Below are 20,597 nucleotides of genomic sequence, written 5' to 3'. Positions count from 1 at the left end.
TTTATGGCTCTTTGATGCAAACACAAATATTCCTTGTTTAAACTTCTAATATTTGAGTTATTCATTGATTGGAGGTTTTATAAAATGATTGTTCACGACTATTTGAATTAGAATCCAATTTAGTAGCGTCTTTATTTATCACTTATAATGTATTAAATAAATATAAATTAATAATTAGGATAAACCATATGTGCATCACATTAATTAAGTTTCTAAATGAAGATATATATCTCATTCTTCCAATTGACCCACATGACATTTAAATAACTTCAAGAGTGATACTTATTGTAATATAGTCATCATGGTACATGACATGTAATTATAAAATTCTTCCACTCAAATAAAAGTTGCAATATATGAATGATGGCAAGAATACCCAGCCAAAAGTACATCCTTCCATGTACTACAATGGGATAAAGATGGATATGCAATAACTATATGATCAAACAGAATGGTATTTTCACCAAGTGGTGCTGAAGGTGTTTGGTTTTGGAGATAAATGCATTTGGTGCTGATTGGTATTTGATTTTTGTTAAATCCTTATTTTTATTGGCTTAATTCCTTTATGTATTTTATTCTCTTATTTTTTTATGTATTTTTGGGCATTATTATATTATGGGTAGAATATACTCGAGCCTAGTTTTTTTGCTAAGCTATACTTGAGCCAAGTTAAAACTTGGTCAAAGCTGCATTTTGTGATCTGCACAAGCCTCAATGCGACCTTTTAGCCCGCAAGTGACACGTGGCAAATATATTGAGTGAGCCGTTAAGAAGGCTGGTCGTGACCTGCCAAGTCTCAACAAGCATGCATACAAAACAGTCTGTTTTTTTCCAATCTACTTTTTCCGCTTTATTAGAGCATTCACATCCAGAAATTCTATCTTATCTTATTTTCTCATCCTAAAAAGTTACTTTATCAATTACACAATACCATATTACAATACATCCAACATCCCAACTTTTATTTTCCTATTCTTCTCATTAAAATAATATATATTATCCAATAAAATATATAACCAAAAAAAAAAATCTCCTCTCTCTAAGTTTCTTTCTCTTCCTTCCTCCCCCATCTCTCTCTCTCTCCACCGTGAGCAAACCCAAACCCCAACCATAGCAAGAACAACCACATGAAAATGGCCACCTTGCCACCACCACGCCACCGACCAGTAACCACCACCACAACCAAACTCACCACCAACAACAACCATTTTAGGACATATGTGATTCATTTGTTAAGAACATATGTCACTATTTTATGTAATTGACTAATCTTTTGACAAAACGCACTTTACTTATAATTGGGTAGATCTAGATGTTTTTAATACTTCAAGAAACAATGTCTCAAGATCAAGTGTTGAAGTCATTCAAGTCTGTCCAAGAAACAAACTAAATAGTGCAAATTCATTAAAACTCGATAGCTGCATCTATTGAAATTAAGAAAGTTGTTTCAGCCCGTGTGCTCAACACCTACTCGATAGCTCCTATCTATCGAGGTTTAAGAAAAACAAATTTTCTGTTCTGTTTTCTTAGGATCCGTGAATGTGTCTTTGGGCCTTCTTTTCTCACAACCCTAAACATATAAAATGATTATTTTAAGGGCCGTCAAAGAGTTCACAAGTTGCACAAGTGTTGAGCAAAGTTTGTTCAAACAAATTGTGACCGGAGACAGAATTTGCCCTAATTCATCGTTCTTGAAGAAGTTGTTGTATATGTGCACCGTAGAGTTTTGTGACCAAGCATCTTCTTGATCTTCATCGTTGGGATGAACTAAAGAACTTTGTAACCAACAAACTTCTCTAATTAGTGATTGAAGTTGCATACTAGGATCCGCGCAATTGGTTAGTCATGTACTTGGGAGCTGTGCATCGAAAGGAGAAATTGTCACTACAGAATAAGTTCAATTGGGTATTAGGATAAGGGTTCAACTGTAGGTTGGTATAAGATACTGAGATTCCTTTACTTGTAATCGCTTGTTGTGATAATAATGGAATTTTATGAGTGGTGACCTGAAAATCACCCGATGGGGTTTTTGCTGTATAGGTTTTCACCATTCGTAAACAAATCACCGTGTCAAATTTATTTTTCGCTGCATACTTAGTTTACTGGTGATTTATTTGTGCAACCATACGTTTGCATGTTAATTAACTTAATTAATTCACTTAACTAAATTAATTGGTTAATTTATCACAAGAGATCAATTCATTTTTGGCCTATCAAACCATAAGAAACAACCACCAAGAGGAAAAGAAACACAAAAAATAGCCAAAAACCACCACCAACAACCACAATCACAAGACACGAACACAACAGCACCGATCCAAACCCACAGCACCGATCCACATACACAGCACCGATCCAAACCCACGCCACCACCTGACCCATGATACACCGATCGGAGCAAACCACACCCACATCAGAGCAAACCTCACCCACATCAGAGCAAACCTATCGAAGCCACATCGAACCCATCGGAGCAAATAGCACGCATCACCATCGGAGCAAACCACATCCACATTAGAGCAAACCCATCGGAGCAAAACATCAAGACGCGGCCTAGGCTTCGCATTGTTGGGTGATGGTGGTCAACGGTGGCCTGAGGGAGAGCATAGGGAAAGGAAGAAATTTGAAAGAGAGAGAGACGTGGGAGACAAAGTTGAGAGAGTGTGAGAGTTGGGAGACAGATGAAAGAGAAAAGGAATAAAATAATATTTTTGTTTTTACAATTGAGCTATAGTGCAATTTTACATGTAGAATCGCACTGTAGTACAATTGCAAATTTTTTTTGCAATAGTCTACATTTACAATTCCGAATGCTAAACTCCTTTGGGCCTGAATGCCAAATTTTCCTTACATTTGACATTTCGAAGGCCCAATGCAAATGCTCTTACATATGCCAAATCTCACATCTTCTGCATGTTTGACGGGGCTAGAGAGTGTGATATGAGTATATACATTGAGAAAGAGTTCATTTAATCCCATCCATCTTTGTAGAGAAATAGAGAACCTTTGTCTAGAGAAAAATCTTCTACCAACCTCTCTTCTCAATTTCTCTCACCATTGCTAAATCATTTAGAGAAATTTTTACACCTTCACCTCCATCGCCATATACTGAGTGTTGTAAGTTTTGTTGAAGGCTTGGAAACCACTAGAGACATTTCAAATCCAAATCAATTTAGTGGCTTTTCGATGGTGGTTCAACGGTAGTGTTTCCAGTCAACTAAATGAAGAAAAGGTTTGGTAAAGCTAGTTGTTAGCTAGAGTTTCGAGAGCTCAAGTACATAGGTTGATATGAACTTGGAGGGTTCACATTCTTTTATGTATCACAATTCACAAGTATTCATACTAGTAGTAATTTCCCAACGGAATGAGTAGGGAGAGGTTTTTCCACCCGGTATTCAGGTTTTCCTCTTCCTAAACACTTCTAGTCTAGCTTGGTTGGGTTTTTTTTTTTTTTTTTCATTTTCATATTGCTCTTTATATGTTTTAGTTTATATATAAATATATATATATATATATATGTTAATGCTAGCAATATGAAATTTGGCTAATCACTCACATTAGACTAATTGGTAGTTTAGGAACGGAAAATTAAAATGAAAAATCATTCAATAACATATCATGAAAGAGGTTCTGATACCACAATGGAATATGAGTATGAAAATGCAACTAGAATACATATAGCACAAACTTATGTTAAGTTTTTTTTTTTTTTTTTGTATATTATTTTATGATCATGTTTTTCCTTTTGGGTTACAAAAGGCTGAAGACTTACAGAGTTAGTGGTTCTAACTATTGAAACAATAATTCCAAAGTCATACAGTAAACTAATGAGAAATATTACATCCACAATATTTTCACAATACTTTCACAACAATTTTTTAGTAGTAGATTATTATAGGTGTGAAAAAAAAAAGTAATTTAAATTGTGGATTCAAATAAGAGCCAATAATAACTTACCACATATGATTTATTATAGACGTAAAACTTCTCAAAACTAATAAATGCATGTAATTATTATTTTAATTATTCTATATATCACACATGCTACCTAGTAGTATTTTATTTTAAATTTGGTTTCTACAAGTGGGAATTTTATTTTGAGTAATGCTAGGCATGGTTTTGAAATTTGGACCGTTCAAGGAATCGTACAAGAGAGAGGTTCAAGATTTTTAAGGTCAAATCAAGATCGAACCAAGATTAAACCGTGATGATATCATAATTTATATAATAATTATTTTAATTATAAATAAATATATTAAATTAGTAAAAATTGAAGATTTAACTAAAATATAAAAATTTATTTTGCAAAAAAAACATTTTTCAACCTAAGATTTATGGTAGATTTATATATACATTAAATTCTAAGTCAATGCAAATTTAAAATCTTTTTCTTTTTATTCCCTCAATTCACCTGTCAACATCATGTCTGGTCTAATCAAAACATCAACTTTACCCATTTTTATTTTCACTTTTCATTTCCCAAAATTTAATCTACACCACACCTTTTAAAACAATCTCTACCACAAGTCAGCCACTTACTCTTTTATTTTATTTAAGTAGCTGCAGCAGTCTATAGGACCAACATTATTTTATTTATAGATACCAAAGTAGGTAAAATAAAAAAGGGTTGCCAACAATGACTTCTTCAACCATTTGCTATTTGCTTTTTCCGTTGTTGTTGAAGATGCACGTACCAGACAGAAGTAGGTAAAAGGGGTTGCGTTTTGGTTTTGATCGGAGAAAGGGTATATAAGAAGATAAATAAATATAAATTAATAATTAGGATAAACCATATGTGCATCACATTAATTAAGTTTCTAAATGAAGATAAATATCTCATTCTTCCAATTGACCCACATGACATTTAAATAACTTGGAAGAGTGAGACTTACTGTAATATAGTCATCATACTACCCATGTCATCTAATTATAAAATTCTTCCCCTCAAATAAAAGTTGCAATATATGAATGATGGCAAGAATACCCAGCCAAAAGTACATTCTTCCATGTACTACAATGGGATAAAGATGGATATGCAATAACTATATGATCAAACAGAATGGTGTTTTCACCGAGTAGTGCTGAAGGTGTTTGGTTTTGGAGATAAATTCATTTGGTGTTGATTGGTATTTGATTTTTGTGAAATCCTTATTTTTATTGGCTTAATTCCTTTATGTATTTTATTCTCTTATTTTTTATGTATTTTTGGGCATTATTATATTATGGGTAGAATGTATTTGAGCCTAGTTAAAACTTGGTCAAAGCTGCATTTTGTGATCTGCACAAGCCTCAATGCGACCTTTTAGCCCGCAAGTGACACGTGGCAAATAGATTGAGATAGCCGTTGAGAAGGCAGGTCATGACCTGCCAAGTCTCAACAAGCATGCAAACAAAACAGTTTGCTTTTTCCCGATCTACTTTTTCAGCTTTATTAGAGTATTAACGTTTGGAAATTTTATCTTATCCTATTTTACCATCCCAAAAAATTACTTTATCAATTACACAATATCATTTTACAATACATCCAACATCCTAATTTTTATTTTTCTATTATTCTCATTAAAATAATATATATTATCTACTAAAATATATAACCAAAAAAAAATAATCTCCTCTCTCTAATTTTCTCTCTCTTCCTTCCTCCCCCATCTCTCTCTCGCCACCGTGAACAAACCCAAACCCCAATCATAGTAAGAACAACCACATGAAAATGGCCACCTTGCCACCACCACGACACTGGCCAATAACCACCACCACAACCAAACTCACCACCAACAACAACCATAAGAAACAACCACCAAGAGGAAAAGAAACACAAAAAACTGCCAAAAACCACCACCAACAACCACAATCACAAGACACGGCCACAACGGCACCAATCCAAACCCACAGCACCGATCCAAACCCACGGCACCGATCCACAACAGCACCGATCCACACACACAACATCGATCCGAACCCAGAAACCCACCAATCTCCATCAAAAAACCCACCAATCTCCACGATCCAAACCCACCGACCATAACCAATCCAAACCCACGCCACCACCTAACCTATGATACACCGATTATAGCAAACCACACACACATCGAAGCAAACCTATCGAAGCCACATCGGAGCAAACAGCACACATCACCATCGGAGCAAACCACACCCACATTGGAGCAAACCCATCAAAGCAAAACATCAAGACACGGCCTGGGCTTGGCGTTGCTGGGCAATGGTGGCCAACGGTGGCCTAAGGGAGAGCAAAGGGAAAGGGAGAAATTTGAAAGAGAGAGAGAGGTGTGGGAGACAAAGTTGAGAGAGTGGGAGAGTTAGGAGACAGATGAGAGAGAAAGGGAATAAAATAATATTTTTGTTTGTACAATTGAGCTACAGTGCGATTCTTCATGTAGAATCGCACTATATCACAATTGCAAATTTTTTTTACAATAGTCTACATTTACAATTCCGAATGCTGAGTTCCTTTGGGCCTAAATGCCAAATTTTCCTTACATTTGACATTTTGAAGGCCCAATGCGAATTCTCTTACATATGCCAATCCTCACATCTTCTGCATGTTTGACGAGGCTAGAGAGTGTGATATGAGTATATACATTGAGAAAGAGTTCATTTAATCCCATCCATCTTTGTAGAGAAATAGAGAACCTTTGTCTAGAGAAAAATCTTCTACCAACCTCTCTTCTCAATTTCTCTCACCATTGCTAAATCATTTAGAGAAATTTTTACACCTTCACCTCCATCATCATACATTGAGTGTTGTGAGTTTTGTTGAAGGCTTGGAAACCACTAGAGACATTTCAAATCCAAATCAATTTAGTGGCTTTCCGATGGTGGTTCAACAGTAGTGTTTCCGGTCAACTAAATGAAGAAAAGGTTTGGTAAAGCCAGTTGTTAGCTAGAACTTCGAGAGCTCAAGTACATAGGTTGATATGAACTTGGAGGATTCACAGTCTTTTATGTATCGCAATTCGCAAGTATTCATACTATTAGGAATTTTCCAATGGAATGAGTAGTGATAATTCCTTGGAAATCAGTAGGTTGAAAGTCTCGAACGTTGATGATCTTAGGGCTTGATCCTGAAAAAACAAATACTAAGTCAGAGGGGACCGGTGGAGATCGGCCAAAAGTCCTCCGATGATAAAGTCAATGGATTTGTGATTCCAAGTAAAAAGGAAGTGTTTTCTGAAAAAAGTGTCTGAATGATCTTTACCTTCTCATTGATGAATGCTTATATAGCATATGTGAAACGGTTATCTGTTTAATAATCGTTCCTATTGTCGAGGAGTCCGGAGGATTCGGAGGTAACTTCCATAACTGCCATGGAAGTTACCTTATTTGGACTTGTGTTCCGTAATGGTTAATGGAGAACTTGGCACATAGTAGTTCAACTCGTCCCTTATGCTCGGTGGAGATCAAAGTCGTCCAGAGTCCAACATGTTCAACCCAATGAACTCGTCCATCCTTTATTAAGGACGGACAAGGTTGTTAGGGATGACTTTTCCTCCTGCATTCACTTTTTCCTAATTTCGTGTAGAGCTCGTCCGTCCAAACCTTTCTAAGGACGGACAAGCTTCTCATGGGACCTCGTCCGTCCAAAGACGGATGAGGTCATCAAGGACGCTTGAGACGATCACTTCATGTGCTTGGTTCGCCCTAGTCGGTCTTTCATTGGACGAGCCATATGGACGAGTTCAGGAGTTGGTGTTTTTTGTAACACCATCAAGTAGGAAGAGGTTTTTCCACCCAATATTCAGATTTTCCTCATCCTAAACACTTCTTAGTGTCTAGCTTGGTTTGGTTTATTTTTTGCATTTTCATATTGCTCTTTATATGTTTTAGTTTATATATATATATATATATATATATATATATATGTATGTGTGTGTGTGTGTGTGTGTGTGTTAATGCTAGCAATATGAAATTTGGCTAATCACTCACATTAGACTAATTGGTAGTTTAGGAACGGAAAATTAAAATGAAAAATCATTCAATAACATATCATGAAAGAGGTTTTGATACCACAATGGAATATGAGTATGAAAATGCAACTAGAATACATATAGGACAAACTTATGTTAATTTTTTTTTTTTTTTTTTTGTGTATATTATTTTATGATCATGTTTTTCCTTTTGGGTCACAAAAGGCTGAAGACTTACAGAGTTAGCGGTACTAATTATTGAAACAATAATTCCAAACTCATACAGTAAACTAATGAGAAATATTACGTCCACAATATTTTCACAATACTTTCACAACAAATTTTCAGTGGTAGATTGTTATAGGTGTGAAAAAAAAGTAATTTAAATTGTGGATTCAAATAAGAGCCAATAATAACTTACCACATATGATTTATTATAGACGTAAAACTTCTCAAAACTAATAAATGTATGTAATTTTTATTTTAATTATTCTATTTATATCACACAGGCTACCTGGTAGTATTTTATTTTAAATTTGGTTCCTACAAGAATTTTATTTTGAGTAATGCTAGGCATAGTTTTGAAATTTGGACCATTCAAAGAACCATACAAGAGAGAGGTTTAAGATTTTTAAGATCAAACCAAGGTCAAACCGAGATTGAACCGTGATGATATCATAATTTATTTAATAATTATTTAAATTATGAATAAATATATTAAATTAGTAAAAATTAAAGATTTAACTAAAATATAAAAATTTATTTTGCAAAAAAAACATTTTTCAACCTAAGATTTATGATAGGTTTATATATACGTTAATTTCTAAGTCAATTTATGATAAATTTATATATACAGTAAATTCTAAGCCAATACGAATTTAAAACTTTTTTCTTTTTATTCTCTCAATTCACCTGTCAAGTCTCATCAAGACATCAACTTTACCCAATTTTATTTTTATTCTCACTTTTCATTTCCCAAAATTTAACCTACACCACACCTTTTTAAAACAATCTCTACCACAAGGCAGCCATTTACTCTTTTATTTTATTTAAGTAGCCGCAGCAGTCTACAGGACCAGCATTATTTTATTTATAGATACCAAAGTAGGTAAAAAAAAAAAGAGGTTGCCAACAATGACTTCTTCAACCATTTGCTATTTGCATTTTCCGTTGTCGTTGAAGATGCACGTACCAGACAGAAGTAGGTAGAAGGGGTTGCGTTTTGGTTTTGATCGGAGAAAGGATATATAAGAAGGCTCCAGTTCATTGATCGATCCAAACAGCCATTTTTATCGTTACCATATATATATTCTCTCGTACACGTTCGCTCACTCCATTGGTAAGGATTTATCAGTTATATAAGCATCTTGTTTAGTTTTTGACGTTCCATGGCAACAACTAGCAATTCTATGAATTTGATCTCTAGCAAAGAAGATTATATGAATTTGATCTCAGTATTGACCAACTTCACTATGTGAACATGTAGTTTTTATTCTTTTTGGCTTTGAAAACTCTTCACTGCTCCACTTTGTTATGTACTTGTGATGATAGGCTTAACTTGATGGATTTGGTTTTTTCCTCAAAAGAACACACTATGGTTCGAATTTTGGTTGCATGATTCCTTCGACTTATGGTTGCAAAAGAACAAAAAAAATGATTTAGTATTGGTGAACTTGGTTTTTTCAGTGAAAAAAAAAAGGATTTTTTTTGTGAAAAAATATGGATTTTTTTTTCTTAATTTTCTTTCCGAATTTATATTTCCAGTCATAATTACATTAAAATAACAGTAATTTTTTCTTCCCATAATTTATTTATTGAGTTAATCATTAATTGTTATATTAATTGAGTTAATTTATACATTAATAAAAGAAATATATTTCTTCCCACCATTTGAATTAGATATTTGCATGTATATTTACTAGAGAAAAATATATGTTATGTAACTAGAATATAATAAATAAATCTATACCATTTAAATTCCCTTTTGCTTCCTTTCTCTCTTACACATCGTAAGATTCAATACATGAAACATATATTTGTGGCAAATACTAGTTATATTTTCATTTTCATTTCAGAATAATGTGAAATTTGGCTATATAAATTCAAATACTATATATTTGACTCAAATATTAATTATTAACTACTTAATTGCATATTATTTGTTAATATATAGATGATTATGTACATACATATATATATATATATATATATTTACATATGAAAAATTAAGAAGTAAAACAATTTTGAAATATATATATTGGCCAAAATATCGATAGATTTTTGGATTTAAATTTAGCTATCCGAAAACTGCAATCAAACCATCCTTTACCTCCATTTTCCATCAATGAGATTAACTATTTTAGCCTAATTAACATTTTGAAATGTATTGAAAAATGCAAAATAAATACATGAATTATCAAGTCATGGTTAAGACTGAAATCCTATCCTTAGCCTTAGAAAATCCTCTGAAATAGCCAAAGTAATCACCATTAAGTTCTTGTTTAGATTATTGATGAATATAAAGCTAGACAAGAAAAAGCTTCGCGCTTGATATGATTAGAAAGCCGTGCCGGGGCTTCAGCTACTTTCATTTTTTAGTCTCATGCGAAATTTTATGACATGAGTGACTGTTTTCTTGGTTGCAGCTGAGGCCAAGTTTGTGTCTATGGCTTCACCCACTCAAACCAAGAGTAACAGGTAATACAAATAGCTTTCAGTTAAAAATTACACTGAGCAGTTTGACAAAATTTGATTAGCATTTTTTAATGCTGGAAGTTGCATAAATATGCTTCTTGCATCAAACTTAGTATATAGTATAAACATATATACCTTGGTGTTTTCTTTACTTACATTTCTTCTTGTGATTCGTGGTCCTTTTAATATATTGTGTATGCTTGAATAATAATTATCATATGTATCATAAATAAGATACAACGATCAAAGTGAATATATTTGTAACATTCTTCCCTTTCTTTTGTTTGAAAAAAAAATATATAAAACACCAGTGGAGTGGAAAAACATGCCGATATCAACTGGGATGAACTTGGATTTGATCTAGTCCCAGCAGATTACATGTATGTCACGAAATGCGGTAAAGAGGAGAATTACATTTGAAAGTTTTCTTTGCCTGGAATTGCTTTCAAAAGAATAATAGTTACTTCCATGTATGGCACAAACCTATTAGCAACTTATTTTTCCATAGTCTTTATTTCGCATATTGTTTTTGTAATTAAATGCAGTAATTATGGTGAAAAGTACGCTGATGTCAACTGGGATGAACTTGGATTTAGCTTAACTCCAACGGATTACATGTTTGAGATGAAATGCTCTCAAGGAGAAGAATTTTCACAAGGAAATCTCATTCCTTATGGGAAAATTGAGCTTAGCCCAGCTGCCACAATCTTAAATATTGGACAGGTCAGTAGCAAATGCAACTTTTACATGAGAGAATTGAAGCATAATAAACATGAACTACAACTCTTTTTGTTTATTAATCAGACGTGAAAAACTTTATCCAACTGACAAATGCATGCATGGTTGTGTGTTTAGGGATTGTTTGAAGGCCTTAAGGCATACAGGAGAGAAGATGGTCATATCGTGCTCTTCAGGCCAGAGCAGAATGCTATGCGCATGAAGATGGGTGCAGAAAGAATGTGCATGATATCACCTTCTGTCGAGCAATTTATTGATGCTGTAAAGCAAACAGTGCTTGCCAACAAGCGTTGGGTATTAATTCATCCCCACTTACTTCAATATCCCCTTGAGTTCCATTTAGTACTGTCTTTTTGAATGAACCAATGTTCTTGTTTTGAATTCAAACATACATATATAGGTGCCACCTCCAGGAAAAGGGTCACTATATATTAGGCCTTTGCTCATGGGAAGTGGATCGTTTCTGGCAGTGGCGCCGTCACCAGAATATACATTCCTAGTGTACACTTCTCCGGTTGGCAATTATTATAAGGTGGGTTGTGCAATCTGAGAAAAACTTTGATCCTAGAAATAGTGACTGCAGGAAATTGTTGTAGGGATGGCTCTAGCAGTTACAATGGAGAATAAAGTAGTCATGGGAAGAAATGGGTTATACTAATGGAACTTAGAAGGTCCTTTATTTGTGCACTTGATTCTCAAAGCAGTATTATTGAGTAACTAATGTTACGCCATACTGATATGCCTAGCAAAATAGTTAGTCCTTTTACCTACACATAAATTTAGAGAGTTTAAAATTGTCATGAATAATGTACACATTTCAATGAGCTTCACTTAATTGAATTTTTTTCTGCTACACATATAGATCTATAATAGTTGAGATTTTCTTCACACGTACTTCGTCTGTATATATATATATAATAGGGCACCGGCACGCCTATAAACTTGATTGTTGAGGATAAGCTCCATCGAGCGACCCCTGGTGGAGCTGGAGGTGTCAAGACTATCGCCAACTATTCACCGGTGAGCTACTCATTTTGTTCTATCTTGAGGTACCCACATCCACTAGATTTCATTGTGTTAGAATTGTTATTTATATTGCCAAGAGAGTTATGTGTGTTCAAGTTATACCTAGTGTAACTTTAAATAATATTACACTATTCAAAATTTTTTTTTTTTTTATTGAATGTAAATTTTGTCAAATCCACCATTAAATTCCATTATTTTCATTTTATATTTTATGCTTGAAAATCAAAACGATCAAAGATAAATAACTATATCATCAACTAAATATTAAAAGTTCAAGTTTTTGTAATTTAAAACTATACATCAAAGATGAGTTTATAGATCAAATTCTAAATAAAGTCTAATCAGTGTGAAATTTGACATACATATTAAAATCATAGAGAACATATAACCTAGTGGTGAGATTTTTTAATTATTTATACAATAAAATATTATTAGTTGGTGTAATATTGTTCAAAGTACAGTAAAAAGTTTTCTTTTGGTACTTACTGGCTAAGCATTGGGGAACAACCTTAAAGATCATAAAGAGTTTGATATAAATGAGAATTTATTACTGTCCTATGTGGTATTAAGAAATAGTAACATTTAATAGTTTTTCAAAAGTTCTTTTAAAAGAGGAAGTTTGCAATCTAACGGTCATATGCCTCTTTCTCCAAAAAAAAAAACGGTCATATGCCAAAAATCAGCAATCAAACGATGAAGTTTTAACTAAAGACTGAAGAGGGCATAAACAGCGTCGTTTGATTAAGTGACTTAAGATGTGTCAATAGACGGACATCGTTTAACACTCACTCATTTTAATGTTCAAAACTACACGATATCGTTTGTTGCAGATATTTTATGACCAGCTTGGGAATCCAAAGCTAAAAGATTAATTTTATAAAGCTCTATAAATCGAGCACTCCTAGATTGTAATTCATAAGTGCTTTCCAATATAATTTCTCACGTATATTTTCATTTCTTTCAAGCTAGAGTTCTCACACTTTTGCTCAAGTTCACCTAAAAGCTTATCATCTTTTGTGTATGATGACACAATTGCAATAATTTATTTGTGTGTTCTTTCTTCTTCGCATGAGCTTATAATACAGAGGAACCAGTTTTTCGTTTCTTTCATATATAGGTTCTCCAAGCACTCACTCAAGCAAAGAGCAAAGGATTCTCCGATGTCTTATTCCTGGATGCAAAGACTGGGCAAAATATTGAGGAGGTTACACTTTGTAACATTTTCATTGTGAAGGTATTAACAATGGTTGTTGTCACGGGCAATACTAATTATTTAAATCAATTTTACTTCCGTAAGCATCAATTAAAGCTTTCTTTTTTTATCTTCAATGAGTAAAAATATATCTTTTTATTGCTGGCAAATGATGAATTTGAGAATTTCGTAAATAGTAGAAGTACCAAGTTGCTAAAAGAAGTAATGCAAATCAGAATTTTTTTTTTTTTTTTTTTTTTTTTTTTTTTTTATATATGCGAGTATCTTCAAGAAGAAAAAGAGAGATGTTTATGTATTATAAATACAAAAAATGGATAGGATTAGATGCTACTCATAACGAAATAAGCATATTGAATACTTTAGTAGCCAATTTCACCCAACTTGAGACATTAGTATGTGCATTCCATCAACAAAGTAAAAGCCATATCATGAGGACAAAGTTTGCCAAACCTTGTCCATATTATAATGTGGTCTATATAGTTGTCAATAATTATAGAGTAAAATAAATTTTCATGAAATTTTTCACAAGTAAAATGTTGTTAATAGTAGATAATTAATAAGACGATATTAAAAGCGAGCTTAGTATTTATTTACTCAAAGACTAGTCTTCTCAACACTCTTATCATCCTATTTCTGTAGGCATCATTTCTATTTACATTGTCCATATGTTGTAGGATAAAATTATTTCAACTCCAGCTACACTTGGAACTATTTTGCCCGGAGTTACGAGAAAAAGTATCATTGACATTGCCCTTGATTTTGGCTTCCAGGTGATAACTCTTCTTCTATAATATGATTCGAATTTGAACTATTCATGGTTTATCAGTTCTAGCCAATATTTGGGTGTCTTGGTTTGACTAATCCTTATTTTGTTCACATCAACAATAATAGAGGAATCATTGGCACAGAGTCAAAAGTGGATTATGATCCAAAACCATTGATAAAACAATCCACTAAACTCACAATTCTAAAGTGTTATATTATATGATATGATATTCCAATTGGGGAGGACATGCCATTCCGCGGGGAAAAATTATGCTGGGATTAATTAGCTACTATTAGTGCCCTCCCCCTCCCCAAAATTTTAAAAATTTCTTTAATTATATGTATAATTATTCAAAACTTTAAAATTTAGCTAAAAAAATAGGAGTCCCCACCCCCCCCCCCCCACCCCCCAAAAGAAAAAATATTTGAGCTAGTGAATGATGCTCTTTAAAAAAAAATAGAATTTGTCAATCAATCTAATAGTTATAATGAAAATTTAGTTTTTTCTTTACTCAATTTCTTTTCTTGTACATGTCTAATATCAAACTAAACACATTTTATATACTCATTGGAGTTTCAAAGATGATAAATTCTCCTAAAACTTATCTCTTGAATCAACAAAAATTATCTCTTAAGGTTATATATGTGTGTTTACATGTGTGTGATGGTTTGTCTTAATTCTTATTTGATATATTAGTACCACAATTTGGCCCCCTCAAACAAAAAACCCTAACTCCTCCCTTGGCTACAATGTTCTCAAAAGCAACATATGCTGCATGAACCATGTTAAAAACTAACATAGATGCTCATGTTATAACTAAGAGTCAGGGCCTTGTTACTTTGCTTTGTTGTAATTTTTATTCCGTTGAATTAGCAATAATTAAACTCTCATCCTAATGCAAATAACTCAAAACAAAACCCCCAAGAAGGAAAAGGAAAAAATGAAGCATAATGTATGAACAGTTAAGACAAAAGACAAGTAGTTGCTCAAAATTTAATTTCCCATGTAAAATGTACCATAGGAGCAAATATTAATTTGGGTAAATTTCACTAAACTACCCTGAGGTTTGGGCTAATACTAACTAGATCCAAGACTTTTAAAAAACAACCTATTTGGTCCTTAATAGACAATTTTATCCTTGAGTCTGTTCAGCATAGTTACTTTATTCTCACATTCTATTCACTCTTCTCTTACTCATCTCAGACCCCTCCCCTCTTCACTCTCTTCTCTCATATTTTCTCTTCTATAGCAAATGTTTATTACATGCTAAGATCTTTGATTTCAATTCACTGTGATCACACTAACATGAGCATGGATATGAGCAAAAATCATACTACACAACTGCACCATGTCATAGACCACAAACATACACTGATACACATATAGCCATATAAATTCTAAAACTTGAAACCCCCAAAAATCATCCCACATTACCAATCATACACAGATTCATATGCATACACGAACAAAATCACCATATTAGAGTCATTTTGAGACAAACCCTAAATCAAAAAATACCCACAAATATGCAAATGACCATACCCAAACCCCCTTTCAAACCCAAATAAAAAATCACCAAATCCTTATATCACATAAGAAAATCCAATCCCTAAAGTGACCAAGACCCAAACCAACAAACAACCAAACCAAAAGAGAAGTAAATAAAATAAGAACAAAAAAAATAAAACAAAGAAAGAGGATAGAGATCGATGGCCACCAATGGTGGTGTCGGAGCTCGTGAGTCTTTGCCAAATGTTCCCTTGAGGTTTGGCACACAAACCCAAACACAAACAAAGACCCAAACCTGGAAACAAAGAACCAAACCCAAAAACAAAGACCCAAACACGTTTGGCATCAGATTAGAGCTGATGGCAAGGAACAATAGCAACAGTGGTGATGCGAAGCTCGAAAATCCCTAGCCAAATGTCTCCATGGCACTGATTTGAAGAGAGAGTGGAAGATGGTAGTGGAAAATCATGGGTTTCAACCATGAAAGAGAGTCTTCAGCTGCCCATGGGTGTGAGTGAGGGAGAGGGAGTTGCTATGGTTGAGAGAGAGAGAGAGAGAGAGGGAGAAGAAGGGTTTGGGTCTGGAATGAAGAGAAGAGAAGCGTTTGGGCTAAAGTAAATGTGCTAAGTCATGGACAAATTTGTTTTTTAAGGATCAAGTTTGTCATTTTTGAAAAGTTTTGGACCTAATTGGTATTAACCCAAATTACCTCAGGTGGAATTTACCCTTTTAATTTCTTAGGACTAATATGATAAAAAAATAAAAATAAAAATTTGTATATCTGATTGTGCCCATACTTTAATTACCAAGCATATCCTTTTCAAAAAAAATAAAATTTACTAAGCATATGAATGTCAATATGAAGCACAAAAATTACAAAAAATGGAGGCTAATTACCATGCATATGAATGTCAATATTATACTACATTGACACTATCAATGGTCCATTGTATCAGGTGGAGGAACGTGTTATTCCAGTAGAGGAGTTGATGGATGCCGATGAAGTTTTCTGCACAGGAACTGCAGTGGTTGTTAACCCTGTTGGTAGTGTAACTTACCAGGGTATAAGGTAGACATGAATGGCTACGTATTTGTTTTTCTAGTGAAATCTTAGATTTGGATGGTGATTTTATTTACAACATTTTAGTTCATGGCACTGTTAACATTGCTACTTGATTATCGAAATGCAGGGTTGAATATAAAACAGGAGTGGAAGCAGTATCCCAGAAATTGTGTGCAATGCTAACAGGAATTCAAACTGGTCGTATTGAGGATAAGATGGGATGGAGGGTCAAGATCGATTGAGCATGTAATCCTTATATAAAATTTAATAATGATGGTGGAGACTTAGCTCTTTATAATATTGAATTTTTCGATTCAAAAAAATATATCATTGAATTTTAGGAGGTTATGAGTTCCTGTTGGTTTGGCATTATTAACCCTTTTTTTTTTTCAATATTTATATTAACACATATGTTACCCCATTTTTCTCACTATAAAACGAGAAATTATTAGGTCCACTAAGAAGACTGTTGACATGGTCCTTTCTGACCTTCTAACCAACAAAATATCGTTATTTATGCAAATATAACATCACCTGGTAATTTTTATTTTTTATTCATTGTATTGATTAAGATGCTCATTCACACATTTGCATAAATGATATTGTCTCATTAGTTGGAAGGACCACGTCAGCAATCATCCTGATGAACCTAATAATTTCTCCTATAAAACAGCAATTTTATCAAGAATATTCCTTATCCAATTCTTTGGGGGAAGATACAAGGATTTTGTTGGTGCATTAATTCTAGTAGCAAAAATATCTATTTGATAATAATTTGAATGAGAAAATGTGGGAGTTTTCAGACTCTGATAATTCTCAGATGTGGAACCAAATAATCTAATGTTTATGTTATTGAAAAGTTAGATAATTCTCAGGCATTCTTTTCCTATTTTTGTATGGATGGTGTCTATTCCTCCATGACTACTATGTCTTAAATCTTCTTTCTATGAATTAATAAACTGATACAATTTTCTTCTTAAAAAAAAAAAAAAATCAGAATTTTTAATGAATTAAAATTGAATTATCTAATATGGGTTGGGTTCAAGTGACACATGGTGTAACTCTAAACGATATTACATCACCCAATAACTTGTTATTGAAATCATATTTTAAAAATCTTATCGTTGGATTATATGTCCCATGTATTATTAACAAGCACGCCAATTTTCACATCAATCAGATATTATTTACCTTTTAATCCATAAACTCATATTTTATGTATTATTTTAAACTATAACAACTTGATTTTAAACAGTTTATTAATGACAAGACTATTGATCTTTAATCACTTAAAATTTTGCAATTATGGAGAATATACGAAGAAAATATAATTTAATAGTAGATTTGTTCAAATTTGCATCTAATTAAAAAAGATTAGATGGTATAACACAGTTTAAAGTTACAACTTGAACTCAACACATCTAATTTATCATATACTATATAATAAAAGTTGGGATTAAAAGTTATGGTTCCGTCAAGTGACTTTACTAAATTGCAGCAATTTTTTCTAAATTGTGGTTGCACTAAGTCTGTTAGAAACCCATGAGTAAAACTAACTCTTAAAAACTGACTTGCAATGGGAGGGTGCTCAAGAGCTTTTAAATACATAGTTAAGCTTACAATTAATCCCTATGAGAAATTGTCACTACAAAACAAGTTCAATTGGGTTTTAGGGTATGGGTTCAACTGTAGGTTGGTATAAGATACTGAGATTCCTTTACTTGTAATCGCTTGTTATGATAATAATGGAATTTTGGGAGTGGTGACCTAAAAATCACCCGGTGGGGTTTTTGCCGTGTAGGTTTTCCCCATTCGTAAACAAATCACCCGTGTCAAATTTATTTTTCGCTGTATACTTAGTTTATTGGTAATTAATTTATTTGTGCAACCACACGTTTGCATGTTAATTAACTTAATTAATTCACTAAACTAAATTAATTAATTAATTTATCACAAGGGGTCAATTCGTTTTTGACCTATCAAACCATAAGAAACAACCACCAAGAGGAAAAGAAACACAAAAAATTGCCAAAAACCACCACCAACAACCACAATCACAAGACATGACCACAACAGCACCGATCCAAACCCACAGCATCGATCCACATACACAGCACCGATCCAAACCCAGAAACCCACCAATCTCCACGATCCAAACCCACCAGCCACAACCGATCCAAACCCACAGCACCACCTGACCCATGATACACCGATCGGAGCAAACCACACCCACATCGGAGCAAACCTATCGAAGCCACATCAAACCCATCAGAGCAAACAGCACGCATCACCATTGGAGCAAACCACATCCACATTGGAGCAAACCCATCGGAGCAAAACATCAAGACACAGCCTAGGCTTGGCATTGCTGGGTGATGGTGGTCAATAGTGGCCTGAGGGAGAGCAAAGGGAAAGGGAGAAATTTGAAAGAGAGAGAGACGTGGGTGACAAAGTTGAGAGAGTGGGAGAGTTAGGAGACAGATAAGAGAGAAAAGGAATAAAATAATATTTTTGTTTTTACAATTGAGCCATAGTGCGATTTTACATGTAGAATTGCACAGTAGCACAATTGCAAATTTTTTTTGCAATAGTCTACATTTACAATTCCGAATGCTGAACTCCTTTAGGCCTGAATGCCAAATTTTCCTTACATTTGACATTTCGAAGGCCCAATACGAATGCTCTTATATATGCCAAACCTCACATCTTCTGCATGTTTGACGGGGCTAGAGAGTGTGATATGAGTATATACATTGAGAAAGAGTTCATTTAATCCCATCCATCTTTGTAGAGAAATAGAGAACCTTTGTCTAGAGAAAAATCTTCTACCAACCTCTCTTTTCAATTTCTCTCACCATTGCTAAATCATTTAGAGAAATTTTTACACCTTCACCTCCATCACCATATACCGAGTGTTGTAAGTTTTGTTGAAGGCTTGGAAACCACTAGAGACATTTCAAATCCAAATCAATTTAGTGGTTTTTCGATGGTGGTTCAACAGTAGTGTTTCCGGTCAACTAAATGAAGAAAAGGTTTGGTAAAGCTAGTTTTTAGCTAGAGTTTTGAGAGTTCAAGTACATAGGTTGATATGAACTTGGAGAGTTCACAGTCTTTTATGTATCACAATTCACAAGTATTCATACTAGTAGTAATTTCCCAACGGAATGAGTAAAGAGAGGTTTTTCCACCCGGTATTCAGGTTTTCCTCTTCCTAAACACTTCTTAGTGTCTAGCTTGGTTTGGTTTTTTTTTTTTTACATTTCCATATTGCTCTTTATATGTTTTTAGTTTATATATATATATATATATATATATATATATTTATATATATTTATTTATTTATTTATATTAATGCTAGCAATATGAAATTTGGCTAATCACTCACATTAGACTAATTGGTAGTTTAGGAACGGAAAATTAAAATGAAAAATCATTCAATAACATATCATGAAAGAGGTTCTAATACCACAATGGAATATGAGTATGAAAATGCAACTAAAATACATATAGCACAAACTTATGTTAAGGTTTTTTTTTTTTTTGTGTATATTATTTTATGATCATATTTTTCCTTTTGGGTTACAAATGGCTGAAGACTTACAGAGTTAGTGGTTCTAACTATTGAAACAATAATTCCAAAGTCATACAGTAAACTAATGAGAA

The 20,597-nt window shown here is 33.4% G+C and overlaps 1 protein-coding gene across 2 annotated transcripts; it reads left to right on the top strand.

Annotated features, from left to right (window-relative positions):
- Positions 1 to 9,063: 9,063 nt before the first annotated feature.
- Positions 9,064 to 17,282, top strand: LOC115969639 (branched-chain amino acid aminotransferase 2, chloroplastic-like). 2 transcript variants are annotated; one of them, XM_031089338.1, is made up of 10 exons: positions 9,064 to 9,264; positions 10,571 to 10,622; positions 11,165 to 11,342; positions 11,475 to 11,651; positions 11,758 to 11,889; positions 12,279 to 12,377; positions 13,501 to 13,617; positions 14,271 to 14,366; positions 16,828 to 16,940; positions 17,062 to 17,282. In XM_031089338.1, exons 2-10 carry the CDS (start codon positions 10,591 to 10,593, stop codon positions 17,174 to 17,176), a joined length of 1,059 nt encoding a protein of 352 aa, XP_030945198.1. In that variant the 5' UTR covers positions 9,064 to 9,264; positions 10,571 to 10,590; the 3' UTR covers positions 17,177 to 17,282. The 2 variants fall into 2 exon arrangements, with proteins under 2 accessions (XP_030945198.1, XP_030945199.1); XM_031089339.1 differs by lacking the exon at positions 10,571 to 10,622 and having other exon boundaries at positions 9,186 to 9,264.
- The last annotated feature ends 3,315 nt before the right edge of the window (positions 17,283 to 20,597 follow it).

This window comes from Quercus lobata, chromosome 11 (genome assembly GCF_001633185.2).
Source record: "Quercus lobata isolate SW786 chromosome 11, ValleyOak3.0 Primary Assembly, whole genome shotgun sequence".
In the NCBI taxonomy this organism is placed as follows: Eukaryota; Viridiplantae; Streptophyta; class Magnoliopsida; order Fagales; family Fagaceae; genus Quercus; species Quercus lobata.
The sequence above is the reverse complement of the archived record's forward strand: the minus strand, read 5'-3'. Positions and strand labels throughout refer to the sequence as shown.